Source organism: Pleurodeles waltl, chromosome 6 (genome assembly GCF_031143425.1).
Source record: "Pleurodeles waltl isolate 20211129_DDA chromosome 6, aPleWal1.hap1.20221129, whole genome shotgun sequence".
Classification (NCBI taxonomy): Eukaryota; Metazoa; Chordata; class Amphibia; order Caudata; family Salamandridae; genus Pleurodeles; species Pleurodeles waltl.
In genome coordinates, this window is record NC_090445.1 from 1692220268 (window position 1) to 1692238405 (window position 18138).

The 18138-nt window shown below is 45.2% G+C and overlaps 1 protein-coding gene across 1 annotated transcript in view; it reads left to right on the top strand.

Annotated features, from left to right (window-relative positions):
- MVB12B (multivesicular body subunit 12B) overlaps positions 1–18138 on the top strand; it is a 343711-nt gene that overhangs the window by 66894 nt on the left and 258679 nt on the right. The window contains exon 2 of the mRNA XM_069241771.1: positions 3553–3675. Within this exon, the coding sequence (XP_069097872.1) occupies positions 3565–3675 (111 nt within the window). The 5' untranslated portion in view covers positions 3553–3564. The remainder of the gene's footprint in view (positions 1–3552; positions 3676–18138) is intronic.

The following is an 18138-nucleotide window of genomic DNA, read 5'->3' on the forward strand; positions in this document are numbered from 1 at the left end:
CCTGGCGTGATTGAGGTACACCCCAATCCACTGAACTACAACCCACACCACTCAATCCAGTTCATCTCACCCACTCCAACCCGCGCAAATCCACCCACACCAATCCCTCCCACTCTATTCCAGTTTAATCCATCTCACCCACCCACTCCAGTCCAGTATAATCCACCCCACTGCAGACCGAGCCACCCTGCACCAATCCACCCCACTAAATTCACACCACTCTACCCCAGTCCAATCCATCCCACTTTACACCAATCAGTCCCGCCTCCTCAATGCATTCCAACCCACTCTACTCCAATCCACCCTACTACCTCAGTCCATTCCAACCCACTCTACGCCAATACAGCCCAACTATCTCAATCCACTAAAACATACTCCACCATATTCCACACACTCCAGTCTACAACACTCTCTGCCATATATCTCTCCTCCCCTCTATGACATTCTACTTCTCCTACTCCACTTTGAAACTCTACTCCCCTACTCCACTCTGACACTCCACACCACTAACATTTAGCCATGCTGAACAGTAGCCGCACTGGTATTTATGAGAGCTATTGGCTTTGCCAGTGCTTGTTTGATAGTTCTAACTGGGCTTGAAGCATGGGTCTCAACCATGCCCAGCCTTTAGTTACTTTGCTGGCTTCTTGTAAAGCAAACCATTGACCTAAAAATAAAATCATCTCTTAGGTCCTCCAGGCCTTTTTAGGGTGAGCGTAGCAGCGCACAAGCGCTGCTTTTCCGATGTTTTGTTATCTATCTGGGCTTTTAACCACTTGCACCTCACGCCCCTCACTATCACTCGTTTATGGGCTTGCGTTTCAAAAATCCTTTATCATCATTGGTAAATGCTTTACGTTTGTCCCTCCTTGGGGCGGTTTGATTACTGCCTTGGACATCGACTCTATTACATGGATAATTATACGCTTGGTGAGACGTTTGTTTGCGAGAAAACTTATTTTTCCTTTTGTGTGTCTCCTTCACGCTCATGGCGTGGCTCTTTGAATCGGCTTGCTTATGTCAGCTGTATTTACTTTTCATTTTCAATTTATGTGGCAAGAAAAGTCCGGTTAGGCGTTGTACAACGCTAATAGCTCTAACTCGAGCAAATGCCACCTGTTGCATTGCAAATGCTTGTTCTTCTGGATGCCCGACTACCTATCCAGTTCAACTATACGTTGGCAACCCCCGATGCCACAGGTTGGTTACCGATCGTGACTCAAAATTTGCCTGGTCAGATACAGACATTTAGCTGCAGAACTCTGCATCAGTCCAGCTGGGGCCCTATCTCTGCACCTCCTGTTCAAAGCTGACCTGGCGGAATTCCACAAGGGCCCGAAAACACTGGTGTTGCTGTATTGTTTGACAACATTAACAGATGTTCTCCAGAGGTTAACAGGTTTACCTCTTTCATCTTTCTATCTTTCATTCTGGACGTAAGATACATTTGCACACCTTATGGAGAAGGTACCTTGGCTTTTAAAATCTCCCCCCTCCTTAAATCTCACGCTCTCATCCTGTGGGGCCTCCATGGTTCATATTCCTGTGGTGCTCTTTTGCGACTCATTATCTTTCATCCCTCAAATCAAGAAAGTGAGCGCTCATGTTTTCTTTTTCTGAAAACCAGCAAGACAATCTTGCCACGCCCGCTTCCAAAGCAGACTTTTGGATTCCATGAACCATTTTTTCTCCCCACTGGACTCCAGTAGTGCTCAGTACCTGGGACTTTCTAGTTTCTTCTTTATTGGCTGCAAATTCTCCAGAGCATGGCCGCTTTCTTATAAGTTTTCGGACCTCCGTTTCTGTCCAGTTTTCCAAACTCCATTAGTTTCTTGCTGGAAAAGACTTCAGTCCGAATCCCTAGGAGTAGCACATTGTGGTCTTTGCTCCTCAGGCCCTGACTCCGTGGAAGGTTTGCCCCCTGTGCCCCTCTCGCACGCTCAGTTCTTCACCTTAAGCCACCCCTGACATTACCCTTATTCTGGTTCTTGCCTCTGCACACATCTGGCCTCCAGTCTATGCTGCCCCCTGCTGGAGATGCTGGACTCCTGCTCTGCACCATGGTTGTCACAAAAGACCTGGAACCCTCCTATTTTCTTTGTAAAAGGTTTCTTTTGTCTTAGTTGCCTCTAAAGCCAGGACACCTCTGGACACAAGAGTTTTAGAAGCTCCAATCAGTATCGATTGATTAATCGATTACTAAATGCTGACTTTCTCAAATACTCATAAGACGCAGTTTATTGGGTTCTGTGACATATAATTTCTCTCCAACAGTAGCTGTCTCACACATCGACTCTTTGTGTCGCACACACTCTCCAGCCACTCCTTTCTGTCTCACGTGTACGCGCTCTTTCCCCCCATACTTGCTCTCTCTAAGGCACCCACACACAAAATGATGCCTGCGCTGCAGAATGTGGTGAGGGGCACCTGAGCTTCCATACCTCCCAGACACTTATAGTGCTGTGCTGGGGACCCCCTTGCATGACGGGGGCTGTGTTAGGCCCTGGCCCCACACACACAGATGTGCTCTCTTGCACTCTCTCTGGCTGTCTCTCTCGACCAGTCTCAGGCTCTGCGCTCCTCATCATCCTCTCACTTTCTAGGTCTCTCTCTCACTGTCTTGCCCTTCCTGTCTCATTCTTCTTCTTCTCTCCTTCTTTCCTGTACACTATAGGCCTCCTCTGTGTCCCTCACCAACATCATCTTTTTCTCTTTCTGACTCTGTCTTCTGCCACTCTCCCCAGCCTCACTGGCTCTCATGATAAAAATGGTGCCATGTGGTGATTGGTGGAGTTTTGCCCGAACTCCAGGTTAGATGAGTAAATCAGAGTCCCAAAATTCTGCGATTCCGTAGGCGGGCTATTCCGCCCACCCCTAATCACAGCTAGAAATAGCACAGTTACGTTTCCACCTTATAAGTACATTTTACCTGCAGAATGGGATGTAAATACTGGGTCAAATGGTTGCACTAAACGCACAAGAGCCGTTCATCATCTCCCATGAAAATCTTTATTAACAGCTAAGAAAAATTGGCTTCGTAATCCACTTTCAAATGTAATTTGTAGGTATTAAAAACAAGTGAAGTTTGAACATTGACATTTCAAACACATTATCTGAAAAGCCTGATTAAGAGCTAAGACAATGTTGCTTTATTGCGGACTCTCAAATTTAATTTGTACGGATTGAAGCAAGTGACGTTTGAAATTGACAATTCACATCAGTTATCATTAATTTATTTCAACTTTTATGTTTTTTTGGAGTAAATGAATGTAAAGAATGTCCATGCCCATGCACACTGTGTTTTAGTTTGTGCTGGTCCCTCGCTGGTGTGCTTGAAACATTTGTTTTTCTGCCAGCTTGCTCTGAATTCCGGGGGAATGCACAGACATTGGAATGCACTTATCGCTCACAAACGCCTGAAGTATGGGCTGTTAAACAAATCGCCGCCTTTCAGAGACGCCTGTCTGTGTGTACAGTGGCCAGGCGGAAGTGGCTTGCACATGGCTGAAAGTGTGACGTACCCACGCTGATTAGTTTTTTTTCCATTTCCAGGACCAGTCCACGATGCCTGAAGTGAGAGACCTTTCAGATGCGCTGCCCGACCTTCCCATGGATCCAATTACTGGAGTTGGGGTGGTCGCGTCTCGGAACAGGGCGCCCTCGCAATATGACGTAGTAAGTACTCGTTTTACTCCCTTCTGTTCACTCAAGTGGAGCATTGCTGTATGCACCAGTGCATAGAGAGGCTGACTTATGCAGGGCGCATTGGACCCTATCCAGCAAGGTAACTTAGGTTGTAAAATATCTTTCCAACTAAATTTCCCTTTTGTACGTATGTCCAGAGGACTTCACCACCTGATTACCGGCAGGAGAATGCACATTAGCAGGGTGGAGAACTCTTCCATAAGTGCTGAGATCTCCGCAGCTGTAAATGTAATGTTAGGTGTACTTATAATGCGGGCCATCACCCCCAAGGATATCCCGGGGCTGAGACGGGCCTAGCCCCACCTATGGTAGGTTGGTTAATTGAAAAGCCGGATCATCAGCTTCTTGGGGAATTCAAGAGGAGAGGAGGAGGTTCTGATATGGAGTGGGAGGCCGTTCCACGCTTTAGACGAGGAGATTGCCCGTAATCCTGATCTGGGTCTGTGTATGCGTGGGATGTGTGCGAGTAGGAGTCCTGTGGAGCGGAGGACACTGGGTGGCTGTTGGAAGTAAATGCAGATGTTCAGGTAGGCGGGACCTAAGTTCTGTAGTCCTACTGAAGGGGTGATTAATTGGGCACTGCAGGCGTGGCTTGCCATGGAAGTTTGGTAACACCCCCAAACATGTTCACAAACTCTTCTCCCCTCCTCTTTCCACCCAGGAAAGGGTCATACATTTACTCAATTGCAGGGCTGTAGAGCTCTCCTTCCATGGTGGGAAGAGGATCAGACCACCCCCAAATTTGATTGGACATAAGGGAAGGTCTATCTCCACAGGGAAAATGTTCTATGCCCCCTTAGCAAATGTCTCTGCTGCAGAAAACTCCACACAGTGGGGACAAAATCCTGAAGGAAAAGTCATTTGACCTTCCCAGGAATACGCCTGGAACCGTGCTCCTCATGCACGTTTTGTGACTTTCCACTCATTTATTTCAGATTGCCCCTATGTTCATGTGTATTGGTTTTGCACCGATTTTGAATTATTAATCTTTTTTATTTACATATTTTTTCATATATTGACTTTCTTCATTAAGGAGGAGAAATTGTATTTAAAGTTGCACAGTAGTGTAGCAAACTTTTTATCAAGTTGAAAATTAATTTGTATAAATTTTTTTTTAAAGCACAAAAATCACCAGTATTGCTTTCGTGCTTTTGCACATGTAGAAATACAATGACACCATTGGCATGGAATCAAAGAGCATTGTGAGAGCATTATACAAAGTCAAATTATTAAATATTACAAAAATGTATACACGTTTTTATACTGAAAATATTGTCATTAATGTAAATTAACTTACAACTCAATGCATTGAATGTGCACCCTATAGAAAAGGGTTTGCATTAATGAACCATATCTGCAGATTTGCCCAACGCATACATGTGGATACAGCCCTTGCGTTAGTGGCATACAGGCCATATTGTGGTACTGTAAACTGGCACCCAAAGTGTTTGTACTACCAGGGGTTGGGCCTGCTGGATTGGCTTTTTTTTTACCAGTCTAATGTGCTTGCTTCTTATTAAATGGCTTTCCCTCCCATTCTTGTGTTTGTGTCTCTCCCGGAACATAGACTCCTTACGTAGCTTTTGATTGGCTGACTTGTATCCTCCAACTGCTCACTTTTACGGAACTGCTTTTTTTTTTTTCATTATGCATTCCATAAAAGTGCATGGCAGGTGCTGCTCTCGTTCGGCACTGCCTCCCACGTGCCTTGTTGCTATGTCCTTTCCCTGCTCCTTTCCCTGCTCCTTTCCCCTCCTTTTTCCCTTCTCCCCTTTCCCTTCTTCCTACCCAGTTTTGCGGTTCAACTCTGCAAGAGCATGGACTAGCGCATGGGCCTCGCTTATAAGACTCTGTTGTTAACTAAAAAGGGCTTGTAGCCCGCCCGTTGTTTTACCATTTGTTGGCTTGTGTGGCACTCGTCTTTAAAGCCTCGTAATCGTCACTGCAGGCCAAGCATAATTTCCATTCCTTTCTGTGGAGGAGGGACCAAGCACTGGCTAATTCAGTGCCCGTCTGCTGCTCCCGACATGATTGAGGTACTTATTTTGAACTTCTAGGGCCCTGCAGAGAGGTATGTGTGACTGGCAAAAAAGTACCCATCAGGACAAACAAAAATTACAAAGTTTTTATTTTTTTATAGTTAACTCTTCTTTTATTTTGCCACGTCTTCTTTTCTCACTTTGCACTCACGTTTGGTTTTGTTTTTGCTGATGGATGATACTCTCTAAAGATTGTAATAGTATTTATATAGCGCTTACTACCCCTGATGAGGTGTCAAAGCACTCTTCAGCGAATAGCACGCTACTCCGGAACCCAAGAGGAATTAACGGTGGATTAGTATAGGGAAATATGAGTACAGTATTAGTATTATTATGAGCTAATTTTAGCAGAGGATATGTGAGTTCAGGGCTCGAAACATCCACTGGACCACTCAGATTTGGTAGTCTTATTTCATCAGGTCCACCTATTTTTAATACTTACTGGTCCCTTTTGGCGAGTTGACACTGAACAGCTGCTCTCTTCAGTTGAGAAGTGGAGGGGCAATAAAAGATGCAGTTAAATCTTGCTCTTATGTCACATTTTGTAGGAAAGTACCATCTTTCTTGGCACGTTACCCCAATTTCTGCCTGATGGTCAGTATGTTTTGCCTGTCTCACTGGGATCCTGCTGGTCAGGACTGCAGTGCTCATAGTTTGTGGCCTAATGTGTGTGTTGTCAGTAGTGCTTACCTGTGTCACTGAAGTTCTGCTAACCAGAACTTCAGTGCTTATGCTCTCTTTGCTTCCAAATTAGTCGCTATAGTTTAGTGACTTCATATTCCAATTGCAATTGGCACACTGGACCCCCCCTTATAAGTCCCTGGTATATGGTACATAGGTACCCAGGGCATTAGGGTTCCAGGAGATCCTTATGGGCTGCAGCATTTCTTTTGCCACCCATAAGGAGCTCAGACAAACCTTTCTTCAGAACTGCCACTGCAGCCTGCGTGAAATAGTGCACACATTATTTCACAGCCATTTTCACTGCACCTAAGTAATTTAGAAGTCATCTATATGTCTAACCTTCATTTACTGAAGGCTAGGTGCAAAGCTACTAAGTGTGAGGGCTGCACTAGCAAACGTGCCCCTACGCTGTCCAGGGCCAATTCCCCGGACTTCATGAGTGCGGGGATACCATTACACACGTGCATTACATATAGGTCAATACCTATATGTAGCTTCACAATGGTAACTCCGAATATGGCCATGTAAGGTGTCTGAGATCATGAAATTGTTCCCCATTCCAAATCTGGTATTGGAGGGCCAATCCCATGCATCCTGGGGGCTCCACCATAGACCCCCCGAGTACTGGCAAACCAGCTCTCTGAGGCTTGCACTGCAGCTACAGCTGCTGCCACCTCACAGACAGGGTTCTGCCCTCCTGGGGTCTGAGCAGCTCAGTCACAGGAATGCAGAACAAAGCATTTCCTTTGGGAGGAGGGTGTTACACCCTCTCCTTTGGAAATAGGTGTTACAGGCTTGGGAGGGGTAGCCTCCCAGAGCCTCTGGAAATGCTTTGAAGGTCACAGATGGTTCCCTCCTTGCATAAGCCAGTCTACACCAGTTCAGGGACCCCCAGTCCCTGCTCTGGGGCGAAACTGGACAAAGAAAAGGGGAGTGACTACTCTCCTGTCCATCACCACCCCAGGGGTGGTGCCCAGAGCTCCTCCAGTGTGTCCCTGTCGTTAGCCATCTTGTTTTCCAAGGTGTGGGGACACTCTGAGATCTCTGAGTGGCCAGTGCCAGCAGGTGACATCATAGACCCCTCCTGATATGTGCATACCTGGGTAGGTAGCCTATCCCCCCTCTCAGGGCTATTTAGGGTCTCTCCTGTGGGCTTCTCTTCTGATTCAGCTTGCAAGACTCCTCCAGGAATCCTCTGCTTCAGCTTCTGACTGCCGGATCACTCACAGACTGCCCCAGGAACCGCTGTAACTGCAAAAAAGTATCCAGGACGATTCCAGTGACCTGCAACTTAAGCTCCAGCCAGAATTCGCAACAGTTTCCAAGGTGTGCACGCTCTGAGGACTCCGTCTTTACCCTGCAACAGAAGAACTGAAGGAATCTTCCTTGGAGTGTCTGAGTCACTTCCCTGCTCCTGCAGGCACCTTCTAAGACAACGACCGGTTCTCTGGGACTCTTGTCCTGACGACGAGCGTGCTCCCTGGAACACAGGTGTTAGACCCACCCGACCCAGACTGTCCTAAGGTCCAGCTGTCCAAATTTGGAGGTGGTAAGAGCTTGCCTTCCCGGTTTGCAACAGTACCCCTGTGCACTGCGTCATGTCTAGCTCCTTGGGCTTCTGTACACTTCTTCCAAGAATCCTTCATGCACAGTGTAGCCCAGGTCCCCAGCGCTCCATCCTGCGACGCACAACTTGCTGAGTTGTTCTCCGGCGGCGTGGGACCTTCTTTTGTTGTGCTTCACCAACCACAATTTACACCTTCTTTGTCCCCATGTCCTGGGACTCCCATGTGTGCTGCCTGGTCATCTGTGGGCTCTCTCAAGTGTTGGGAGCCCCCTCTTCCTCCTCAGTCTGAGTTGAGGCCTCCAGGTCCCTCCTAGGTCCAGACTGGCCATTTTGACACCGCAACCTTGCTTGAACCAAGGCTTGTTGGACGAATCCAGCAACGCAGACAGCCTGCATCCAACTTCTCGACGTGGGACATCTCCTGCACCACACAGGAACCCACAGCCATCTTCTTTGGTGCTCTTCTGCAGGCTTCTTCTAACCGGAGAATCCTCTTTTACACCATCTTTTAGGTTGGCAGGGGCTCCTATCCTTCCTGGAATCTTCTGCGACTTCTGGACTTGGTCTCCTCTCTTCACAGGTCTTCAGGTCCAGGAATCCACCATTTGTTGTTTGCAATCCTGCTTGGTTCTTGCAATAACTCTTATCACAACTTTTAGTGTGCCAAGAGGAAACTTGCAGTACTTTACTCCTACTTTCCTGGGCTCTGGGGTGGGGTATTTTACTTACCTTTGGTGTTTTCTTACTCTTCCAGCGCCTCTCTACACACTACACTTGCGTTGGGGGAATTTGTGATTCACATTCCACTTTCTTAGTATATGGTTTGTGTTGCCCATAGGCCTATTGCATTATATTGTATTTTTTACTGTGTGCACTAATCTGTGACTATTTACTTACCTGATTTTGGTCTCTAGTGTATATATTGTGTATAATACCTCCAGAAGGAGATTTGCCTCTAAGATATTTTTGGCATTGTGACACTAAAATAAAGTACCTTTATTTTTGGTAACACTGAGTATTGTCTTTTATTGTGTATAAGTACTGTGTAATATAGTGGTATTGCATGAGTTTTGCATGTCTCCTAGCTAAAACACTGCCTGCATTTAACTAATAAGGGATAACTGGACCTGGTATAAGGTATAAGTAACTAGGGTAGCCGCTACAAACCAGACCAGCCTCCTACACATTTGCTCTGTGTTCAGAGAGAGGTCAAAAGTCAGTTTGTCTTACAATTAATTTTCCTTCTGACTGCAGAGTTCCAGGACTTTGTAAGGTGAACTGTGTGACCTGCTGCTTAGAATGTAAAACAAAAAGGATACAGGGTTTCAGGTTTTTCCTAACACACAACATTTAAATGACTAAGTCAACTGTGCAAACATTGAAAAATGTATTCCAGTAGTTGTGAAAGCTCTTTTTTATATTTCTGTGTGATGAAAAAATATTTTAACAGGATGAAAACAAATCAGAATACTTTACATGTCGATGTGCAAAGGATATGTTTTCTGAAACCCAATTTTCACAGATTGTTAATACACTCTAGTTTTATCAGTAAAGCTGCAAGTTAGTGGGAGGTTTGTAGACATTTTTTGGGAAAGTTACTGTGTGTACATGACATTAAGTTACTACATCATTGTTTAGTAATATATTTATTGAAATTGAGTGTTTAAACAAACTGAGAAACACTCCTGCTCTGATGGCAATGTTGTTAGTAAACTAAAAGAAGTCCTAGGTTATGTGGGCTAGACCTCTTGGGTATGTGGGCTAGATTCTTGTGATGCATGCAGCAAACTTTAGTCTACTTAATCAAACAAAAGAGGTTTTTTGTGCTGCAGAAATGCTGAGCTCACATATTTGAAGGTACAATCATATGTGACAATTAAGAAAAAGGCGACTCTGTAACCTATTTGCCCAGGATCACACAATTTGAGACCCGTTTAGGTTGAGTAGATTATTTAAGTTACTCGACCTCCAGGCTTATATTTTTATGATTTTTCAAGCCCTGGAGTTTGTTCGTTGGATTGACTAGAGTAATGGAGGGATAGAGGAGGGGAGAATCTAGTAGTGTTATTTGGGACTCTATAGTAATAGACTGATGAGGCTTGGGATGAGTAAAGGAGAGATGGAGGAGGGAAGAGTCTGTGGAAAGGGTTAGGGAGATCATAGTAGCAGGAGGGGGTGTTGGATGAGTCAAAGGTGAGATAAATGAAGGAGAATTTAGTAGGGTTGTTTGGGAGATCATGGTAGTAAAATGAGGTATGGGTGAGCTAGATGTGGAGGAGAAGGGAAGAGCTGAGGCAGGATTATTTTGGAGATGAAAGTAGTAGAATGGGTTTGTGATGAGTCAGAGTGGGGATGGAGGATAGATTGATAGAGAAATAGGGTGATGGGGAGACAGATTACAGCTTACAAGCTTAATTTTTGTTATTTTTTAAAGTTATTTTATTTCTATATATATATATAAAATTATTTTTATTTTACTTTAATTTTGATTTATTTTTGTTTAAATTTAAATATTCATAATTTGAATTTTATTTATATATTTTATTTATTTTTTCTCTAGTAAAGTACAACTAGAGTAATAAATAATGTGTAAGTATTATAATGAGTGCAATAAAAATAAATGCTCCAGTACCCATACATGAATCCATTGTATGGGCACGGGTGGAGCATCCTCTCTATAGCACACCTATATGGAGGTAGGACAATTGTACAAACCAAAAGGCACACTGCACGTGACCTTTACCTACTAGATTCATGCGATGGATAACCTCTGGGTGCTCCAAAACTGAGCAATACCATAATTTGCTGGCAGATGGCACACAGCTATCTCAGAACTTAAAAAGATGTAAGCAAAGGACAAAACAGTCACATAATGTGCTGAAAGTGCTGTGGCAGCAGACTAGATAATTGTTGGCTAGCATGTTAGGACCAGGTCCGCTCACCTATAAAGAAAACTTCATGCAAAGACAGAAAATTCTATATCTTGCCTAAAATTCTTCAATGTGGTTCAAAAGTGCAGTCTGCAGTTGCCATAAAACATATTCCATCTTCTGAATAGAAACACACAACTTCAGTGCTGTTGTTATAATGCCTCTCTGTACACATTACAAATGAAGGGCATTCATTAAAGTTTAGTTCCTTAAAACAGGCAAAGGTGCCTAAATCCATCAATCAAAACAGCAAATGTTAAAGTGCATGGTACCATCAAAAGATGACATTATCTTGTTTTAAATGTTGCAAACCAACATTGTTTGTTTCTTATGTGTAATTTCCAAAATCATGCTTTGACACATAATTGTGCCATACACCCCAATCCACGCCCTTCCCCCGCACCTCACCCACACCACTTCACCTCTCTCAGTCCTGCCCACTTCACTCAAGCCAGTTGATCCCCAGACCAATCCATTCCAACCCACCCCACCCCACTCCAAACCACTCACCCCAATCCACTCCAATCCACCACACTCATGTCGTCCCAGACCACCCCACCCTGCCTCGTTCATGCCCACTTCAGTCTGCCCTACTCCAATAAAAAACAATCTGCCTCACTCCATTACAAAACAGTCTGTCCAACTCAAATGCCAAACAGTTTGCCCCATTCCAATCTGCCCCACGCCAATCCAGAACAATCTGCCCCAATCCAATCTAAAACAGGCTGCCCCATTCCAATCTGCCCCACGCCAATCCAGAACAATCTGCCCCACTCCAATCTAAAACAAGCTGCCCCACTCCAATCTGCCCACTCCAGTCCAAAACATTCTGCCCCAATCCAGTCCAAAACAATCTCTCCCATGCCAATGGAAAACAATCTGCCCAACTCCAGTCAGCTGCACTCCAACCCCAAACAATCTGCCCAACTCCAATTTGCACAACTACAATCCAAAACAATCTTCCCCACTCCAGTCCTCTCGTCCCCACTTCAATTTGCCCAACTCCAGTCCACCCAACTCCAGTCCAGTCCACCCCACACCAATCCAAAACACTCCAGTCCAGCCCAATCGACTCACTATTATCCATTCCACCCTACTCCAATCAAACCACCCACTCAAATCCATCCCACTCACCTTAATCCACCTCTCTCCAGTCCAATCCAGTCAACCTTAATCCACCCTACTCCAGTCTAATGCATCCCAGTCCACATCCAATCCAGTTAACTCCACTCCAAACCACCCCACACCAATCCACCCCACTCCATGAAATCCACCCAGGTCCAAAAAGTCCACCCCACTCCAATCCACCCCACACACATCCAGTCTGTCCCACTTTAATCCAGCCCACACCACCCCAATACAATTCACCCCACTCAACTCCAGTCCAATCCACTACAGTCTACCCCACTCAAATCCAGTCCAATCCACCCCACTCCAATCTGCCCCACCCAAATCCACCACACACTAATCCAGTCCCCCAATCCAATCCACCTCAATCCACTCCACCTCATTCATTCCAATTCACTTTACCTTAATCCAATCCAGCCCACCTCACTCAAATCCATCCCACTCCAATCCAATTCAGTTTAACCCACTTCACTCCATTCTAGTCCAAACCAGTCCACCTTAATCCCCCCACCCCTATCCACCCCACTCTAAACCACCTTAATCCAACCCACTCCAGTCTAATGCACCCCACACCAATCCACCTCACACCATTCAAATCCACCCCACTCCAATACGTCCACCCTGCTCCAATCCACCCCACACTGACCCAATCCATCCCACACAATCCAATTCACCTCCACTCCACAATCAATCCTGCTCAAATCCAGTCCAGTCCACCCCCTCTAATCCATCCCACTCCAGTCCACTCCAAAAATCCCTAGTACCCCAATCCACCCCAATCCAATCCAGTAAGCGTATAGTGTTCAAAGGGAAGCACAGAATGTGTAAAAGGATGTGTGTTATCTCTGTAAGGAAGCGTATAGTGTTCAAAGGGAAGTATATTATGTGCAAATGGACGTGTGTTACATCTATTAGGAAGTGCACAATGTTCAAAGGGAGCACGTCTTGCAGTAGGATGTGGATTTCAGGTGCAAGAAAAGACATTGGCGGTCATTCCAAGTCTGGCGGGCGGCGGTAAGGGGTCAGAATCCCCATGGCAGCTCTGCTTGCAGCGCTGCCATGGCGGATTCGCCCAGCCGGGGCAAAAACGGCGGGAAACCGCCGGCCCTGGTTCCGCGGTCAGAATGGGCTATGAAGCACCGCCAGCCTGTTGGCGGTGCTTCCGTCATCCGCGACCCTGGCGGTCATAGACCGCCAGGGTCAGAATGACCCCCATTGTGTTGAAAGAGAAGTACATTCTGTGGAAATTCCATTGTGTTCAGAGCAAAGTATACCACGTGCAAAGGGATGCGTAGTATGACTATAGGAAGTGCATTGTGTTCAGAGCGAAGTATACCACGTACGAAGGGATGCGTAGTATGACTATAGGAAGTGCTTTGTGTTCAGAGCAAAGTATACCATGTGCGAAGGGATGCTTAGTATGACTATAGGAAGTGCATTGTGTTCAGAGCGAAGTATACCATGTGCAAAGGGATGCGTAGTATGACTATAGGAAGTGCAATGTGTTAAGAGCGAAGTATACCATGCGCAAAGGGATGCGTAGTATGTGTATAAGGAAGTGCATTGTGTTCAGAGAGAAGTATACTATGTGCAAAGGGATGCATAGTATGTGTATAAGGAAGTGCATTGTGTTCAGAGTGAAGTATACCATGTGCAAAGGGATGCGCGTAGTATGAGCGAAGTATACCATGTGCAAAGGGATGCGTAGTATGACTATACTGTAGGAAGTGCATTGTGTGCAGAGCGAAGTATTCCATGTGTGAAGGGATGCGTAGTATAAGTATAGGAAGTGCATTGTGTTCAGAGCGAAGTATACCATGTGCGAAGGGATGCGTAGTATGAGTATAGGAAGTGCATTGTGTTCAGAACGAAGTATACCATGTGTGAAGGGATGCGCAGTATGACTATAGGAAGTGCATTGTGTTCAGAGCGAAGTATACCATGTGCGAAGGGATGCGTAGTATGACTATAGGAAGTGCATTGTGTTCAGAGCGAAGTATACCATGTGCGAAGGGGTGCGTAGTATGACTATAGGAAGTGCAATGTGTTCAGAGCGAAGTATACCATGTGCGAAGGGATGCGTAGTAGGACTATAGGAAGTGCATTGTGTTCAGAGCAAAGTATTCCATGTGTGAAGGGATGCGTAGTATGAGTATAGGAAGTGCATTGTGTTCAGAGAGAAGTATACCATGTGCAAAGGGATGCGTAGTATGTCTACAGGAAGTGCATTGTGTTCAGAGTGAAGTATACCATGTGCGAAGGGGTGCGTAGTATGACTATAGGAAGTGCATTGTGTTCAGAGCGAAGTATACCATGTGCGAAGGGATGCGTAGTATGACTATAGGAAGTGCATTGTGTTCAGAGCGAAGTATACCATGTGCGAAGGGGTGAGTAGTATGACTATAGGAAGTGCATTGTGTTCAGAACGAAGTATACCATGTGCGAAGGGATGCGTAGTATGACTATAGGAAGTGCATTGTGCTCAGAACGAAGTAAACCATGTGCGAAGGGATGCGTAGTATGACTATAGGAAGTGCATTGTGTTCAGAGCGAAGTATATCATGTGCGAAAGGATGCGTAGTATGTTCAGAGCGAAGTATACCATGTGCGAAGGGTTGCGTAGTATGACTATTAAGAAGTGCATTGTGTTGAAAGGGAAGAATGTCCTGTGCTTAGGGATGTGTAATATATCTTTAGGGAAGTCCATAGTGCCCAACAGGAGGTCCAGTATGTGCCAGTGGGAGTCCATTGCATGTATGAGGCAGGAGAAGTACATTACATGTAAAGGGCGATTCAGTATGTACACCGGGTAGCATGTCAGGTAGAAGAGGGAAGTCCATTGTGTGTAAAGGAAAGTGTGTTCTGTAAAGGGATCACTAGTGTTTCTATAAGGAAGCGCTTTATTTTGAAAGAGAAGTATAGGATGAATGACACAAAGTATAACACGTGCCGGAATGATCATATCCTGTGTGAAAGGAAGTTCATTCTGTGCCAGGGGAAGAATATTCTGTGCAGAAGCAACTATATTGTGTGCAAATGGAAGTTCGTGTGTGCAGAGGGCAATGCATTATGGGGAAGAGGCGTGTCCTGATTGCCAAAGGAAGGTATACTGTAGACAGGTGGAAGTCCTTTACAGGTAACGGGGGCAAGTGATGTGAAGAGGGTAGAACATTAGGTACAAAAGGGAAGTGCGTGTTTTAGCAAAGAAAGCCCGTTGTGTGAAAGTGATACATATTATGTAGAAAAAGAGAAATAACTGGTGTAAACAAGCATTTGCAAAACTGATCTGATTGCTTTTAATTGATTGGTAAGTTTGTCTTTGGCTGTGGACTGGAGAGAAGGTGGATATAATGATGAGTCAACCGATGGATGGATGAGCAGGTTCATGTATGTTGGAGGCTGTAATTGACTGAGTTCTTGAATGGATTAACGAGCGAGTGCATGGATACATACAGACAATTTTAACTAATGTTAAAGAATGTTATAGATTGAAGCTTCTGACTCCAGCACAGAGTTTTCTAAAACTGCCAAAAAATATTACTATGCCAGTGTAAACATGTTGACAAGGTTAGGCATGGTTGTTGAAGAAATCCCACAATTTGTCATGAAGGTATGTTTTATGTGTTTCCTCGTCCTTCTGCCCTTCAGTGCCAGTCAGCAGGAGCACAGGCCATCACTAGATATCATTCTCAAGTCCACAGAAAGGGGGCAGTGCCACAGGTCATTATTAGATCGCCTTCGTAAGGCCACAGAAAGGGGACAATACCACGGGTCACCTCTAAGTCAGCAGAAAGGGGGCAGTACCACAGGTCATTATTAGATATCCTTCTCAGATCCCCAGAAGGGGGGCAGTACCACAGGTCATTATTAGATATCCTTCTCAGATCCCCAGAAAGGGGGCAGTACTGCAGAAAGGAGGCAGTACCACAGGTCGTTATTAGAGACCCTCAAGTCCTCAGAAAGGGGGCAGTATCATATCCTTCTTAGGCCCGCAGAAAGGGGGCAGTACCACAGGTCATTATTAGATGTGCTTCGTCATATTAGATGTCCTCAAGTCCGCAGAAAAGGGGCAACATCACAGATCATTATTAGGTGTCCTCGAGTCCGCACAAAGGGGGCAGTATCGCAGGTCGTTATTAGATGCCCTTCTCAGGTCCGCAGAAAGGGGGCAGTATCGCAAGTCATTACTAAATGTCCTTCTTAAATCTGCAAAAAGGGGGCAGTACCACAGGTCGTTATTGGATATCTTTCTCGAATCCTCAGAAAGGGGGCAGTTCCACAGGTTATTAGATATCCTTCTTAGGCCCGCAAAAAGGTGGCAGTATCACAGGTCGTTATTGGATATCCTCAAATCCTCAGAAAGGGGGCAGCACCACAGGTCATTATTATATGTGCTTCGTCATTATTAGATGTCCTCAAGTCTGCGGAAAAGGGGCAGTATCGCCAGTCGTTATTAGATACTCTTCTCAGGTCCGCAGAAAGGGGGCAGTATCACAAGTCATTACCAAATGTCCTTCTTAAATCTGCAAAAAGGGGGCAGTACCACAGGTAGTTATTGGATATCCTTCTCGAATCCTCAGAAAGGGGGCAGGCCACAGGTCGTTATTAGATGTGCTCCCCAAGTCCGCAGAAAGGGGCAATATCACAGGTCATTATGAGATGTCCTCAAGTCCGCAGAAAGGGGGCAGTATCACACATCATTATTAGATATCCTTTTCAGGTCCACAGAAAGGGGGATGTGCTGTAAGTCATCACTAAATGTCCTTAAATCTGCAGCAAGGGGGCATTGTCAGAGTTCGTTATTGAATATCCTCCTCAAATCCTCAGAAAGGGGGCAGTACCACAGGACGTTATTAGATGTTCTTTGTCATTATTAGATGTCCTCAAGTCCCCAGAAAGGGGGCAGTATCACAGATCATTATTAGATGTCCTTGAGTCTGCAGAAATGAGGGCAGTACCACAGGTCGTTATTAGATAGCCTTCTCAGGTTTGCAGAAAGGGGGCAGTACTGCAGGTCATTACTAAATGTTCTTAAATCTGCAGAAAGGGGGCAGTATAGCAGGTCTTTATTCGATATCCTTCTCAGGTCCGCACAAAGGGGGCAGTATTGCAAGTCATTACTAAATGTCCTTCTTACATCTGCAGAAAGGGGGCAGTACCACAGGTTATTAGATGTGCTTCGTCATTATTAGATGCCCTTAAGTCCGGAGAAATGGGGCAGTACCACTGGTCTTTATTGGATATCCTTCTCAGGTCCGCAGAAAGGAGGCAGTACTGCAAGTCATTACTAAATGCCCTTCTCAAATCCTCAGAAACGGGGCAGTACCATAGGTCATTATTAAATGTGCTTTGTCATTGTTAGATGTCCTGAAGTCCGCAGAAAGGGGGCAGTATCACAGGTCGTTATTAGATGTCATGCTGAAGTCCTCAGAAAGGGGGCAGTACCACAGGTCGTTATTAGATGTCATGCTGAAGTCCTCAGAAAGGGGGCAGTACCACAGGTCGTTATTGGATGTGCTTCTCAAGTCGGCAGAAAGGGGGCAGTAGCACCTGTCTTTAGCAGCGGTCCTTCTGATTGTAGAAGAGGAGTGCACTGCAATACTTTGTTATTGTATGTACATGCAATAAGAACTCCCTACACACTCCACGTCATGACAACATTGTAATGTGATTTATATTTTGCCTGCCATATTGTAAAATAGTAAAGGCAGCTCTGGGCCAAGAAACCAATCTTGCAGGGGCAATAAACGGTGTGTTTTGTTTTCTGTGCTTAGGTCCTACATAAAAACATTTATTAATAGAGCACTGAGTGTGCATTTCTGTTGACAATATTTATGTGAAATGTTACATTGTTGCACTCGGCAAAACAATAGTACTTTTTAAAGTAAACATCGTACATGGACAAAGGAGTAACCCAGTAGCAAATTGCAGCTGCCAGGCCCTCAAAAAAATAAATACAAATTAAAAAAAAACAGGAAGAGTCTGGGGAACAAGGGAGGAGAGACAGGGGCCCGCGTAGAAAGAGCAGGAAAACACATGCACTCCCTTGGAGCATGGCGTGCTGAAAGAAAAAATAAAAGGTTGT